Below are 2,413 nucleotides of genomic sequence, written 5' to 3'. Positions count from 1 at the left end.
CGCCCGGGTGCGGGGCAGAGGCATCTGCACGTTCCCTGGGTGGCACGAGTCCCTGCGCAGAGAGGAGAGCAGGGATCTGTAGGTCACATCTCTGATTCTGGGGTGTGGGGTGATGTTTGGAGGCAGCAGCCTCCTGCAGCCCTGGCTGGGTGAGGGTGCCTGCGCCGGCTGCGTGTCAGTAGCCGTGAGATGCTCCTGCTTTACAAACACCCTGGGCGGCTTTATCAGCGGGAGAGCACCGATGGGTTTGCTTTGGGTAGAACCCCGGGGATTTCTGGTCTCCCTAACGCAGGTCTGGCTCCCTGCCATGAAAGCCAAGGGGCTGGAGATCTCCGGCACCTTCAGCCGGCAGGTGGGCTCCATCTCCATGGACCTCGTGCTAACAAACAAGGCTCTGCAGGTCATGTCCGACTTCGCCATCCAGTTCAACCGCAACAGGTGAGGTCCCCTTGGGGGGGGCTGCCTGGCGCCTCTGAGCGCAGCCCTGGAGCGGCTGCGTGTGGAAAAGGGTGGGAGGAGGGGGCTGCAAGGGCTGGGAACAGCCTCACGTGATGACCCTTCTCTCTCTGATGGCTGTGGTGGTGATGATCATCAAACCAAAGCCTCTAAGAAGTTGACTGAAGAGGCTGTTCCTCTGGGGTCTGACCGCCCGCCCGTTACGCGTCCTGGTGAACCGATGCTCCCTGTTTCCTCGGGGACACAGCAAGGGGTAGCCATTAGGGAATGGTGCAGGAACACCAAGAATGGGTGTGAGTCTGTGTAGGTGTTGCTCCAGCAGAGGAAGGGGGGAACTTTGGGGCTCCCTGTTATTGCCCCGGGACAGGCAGGGCAGGGGCCAGCCTGGCCCTGCGCTGTGCTGGGCCAACAGGATGAGCTGGGGTGTTCCTGGGGTCTGAGTGGAGGAAGGCAGGGAGTCCTGAGCTTGGCCTGGAGCAGATGGGCAATGCCTTCTGCCGTCATCTGCTGCTCCCCACCCTGACCCCCTGCCCTCCTTGGGTGTCCCCCCAGCTTTGGCCTGGCCCCGGCAGCCCCTCTCCAGGTCCACGCGCCCCTTGCCCCCAACCAGTCCGTGGAGATCTCCCTTCCGCTGAACACTGTCGGCTCTGTCATGAAGATGGACCCCTTGAACAATCTCCAGGTAGGGAACAGCCGGGTTCTCCCCTCCTGGGGGGCTGGAGATGGGTGCCCCAGGGTGAGAAGCAGGCGAGAAGAAACGCTCAGCTTTGTTTTTGCGGTCAGAGCCCAGCCTGGCACGGATTTGACATCCCGCTCTGCGCAGAACTGCGCGGAGGAAGATCCTTGCTGCCAGGGCCCTCGGCTGAGCATCTGCTCTCGGTGTCCCAGCAGGGGGGGAGATGGTGGAGCCATAGTTCCTGGGGGAGCAGAGAGAGCAGGCTAGGGTGGTACAGCCCCAGCAGCTCCCCATTTCCCCTGTACATGGGGACAGTGGCACACCTGGGAGCAAGCTGGCATGGGGGTTGGCCGCTCCAGCTCCCTCCTGGCAGCTGCCAGCCTTGCCTGTGGAGCTCACCCGGCTCAAGGGATCGATGGGATGCTCGCTTTGGGAACCGCGTGCCTGCTGTAGGTCAGAGGAGGGGTTAACGTCCCCTCGTCCTCCCGCCCCAGGTCGCAGTGAAAAACAACATCGACGTCTTCTACTTCAGCACCCTGTACCCGCTGCACATCCTCTTCGTGGAGGACGGGAAGATGGGTGAGTTGGAGCGCGTGTGGCTGTGCCTGCGGCGAGGCGTGCGTTGGCCACCGGTCCGGAGGTGCATTCCTGGCCCCTGAAATCCTCCAGCCACGTTCCCAGCCCTGGGATGGAACAGGGAGCCGGATGCCCCTGGCAGTTGCGGATGGGGACACTGCTGTTCCACCGTGCTGCAGCTGTCCGAGCTGGCCTAAGCCACATCCTAACTCCTGGCTGCCAGGGAGACCTCATGCTTCACTCCCTGCTTATTTGGCCTTCTCCGGCACTCCGCAGCCTCTTCCCCAGCCAGCGTGGCGTGTGAACCCCCCCACAGCAGGCAGCTCTCCTGCGGCTCCGTGCGGCTGGGGAGCTGCTGGGGGGTGACGCGTGGCCGGGCGACGTCCCCTTCGAGGGGCCTGTGTTGTGCCACCCTGGGGAGACGGAGGGGGCGGCCGGCCCTGGGGCTTCACTGTGTGGGTTTCGCTCCTCACTGCAGAGCGGCAGATGTTCCTGGCCACCTGGAAGGACATTCCCAATGAGAACGAGGCCCAATTCCAGATCAAAGACTGTTCTCTCAATGCAGGTGGGTCCAAACCCTTCAGAAGGACCCGGCTCAGCTCGCCACTCATCCCAGTTATCCCAGCCCAGGCTGTGGGAAGACAGGCGCTCCTTCCCCCCGTGCCCACCCTGTATCTCCAGGAAGGAGCTGCTGGTGGTGGGGAT

The 2,413-nt window shown here is 63.2% G+C and overlaps 1 protein-coding gene across 1 annotated transcript in view; it reads left to right on the top strand.

Moving 5' to 3' along the window:
- Window positions 1-292: 292 nt before the first annotated feature.
- The window catches only part of LOC104508595 (AP-1 complex subunit beta-1-like), a gene marked incomplete at both ends in the record, with an annotated part of 2,775 nt that continues 654 nt past the window's right edge, over window positions 293-2,413 (top strand). Inside the window, 4 exons of the mRNA XM_010150275.1 lie at window positions 293-438; window positions 1,009-1,138; window positions 1,627-1,711; window positions 2,187-2,273. Of these exons, the coding sequence (XP_010148577.1) occupies window positions 293-438; window positions 1,009-1,138; window positions 1,627-1,711; window positions 2,187-2,273 (448 nt within the window). The remainder of the gene's footprint in view (window positions 439-1,008; window positions 1,139-1,626; window positions 1,712-2,186; window positions 2,274-2,413) is intronic.

This window comes from Eurypyga helias, unplaced genomic scaffold (assembly GCF_000690775.1).
Source record: "Eurypyga helias isolate BGI_N326 unplaced genomic scaffold, ASM69077v1 scaffold28804, whole genome shotgun sequence".
NCBI classification, from domain to species: domain Eukaryota; kingdom Metazoa; phylum Chordata; class Aves; order Eurypygiformes; family Eurypygidae; genus Eurypyga; species Eurypyga helias.
This window is presented reverse-complemented; position numbering and strand designations above follow the sequence as displayed.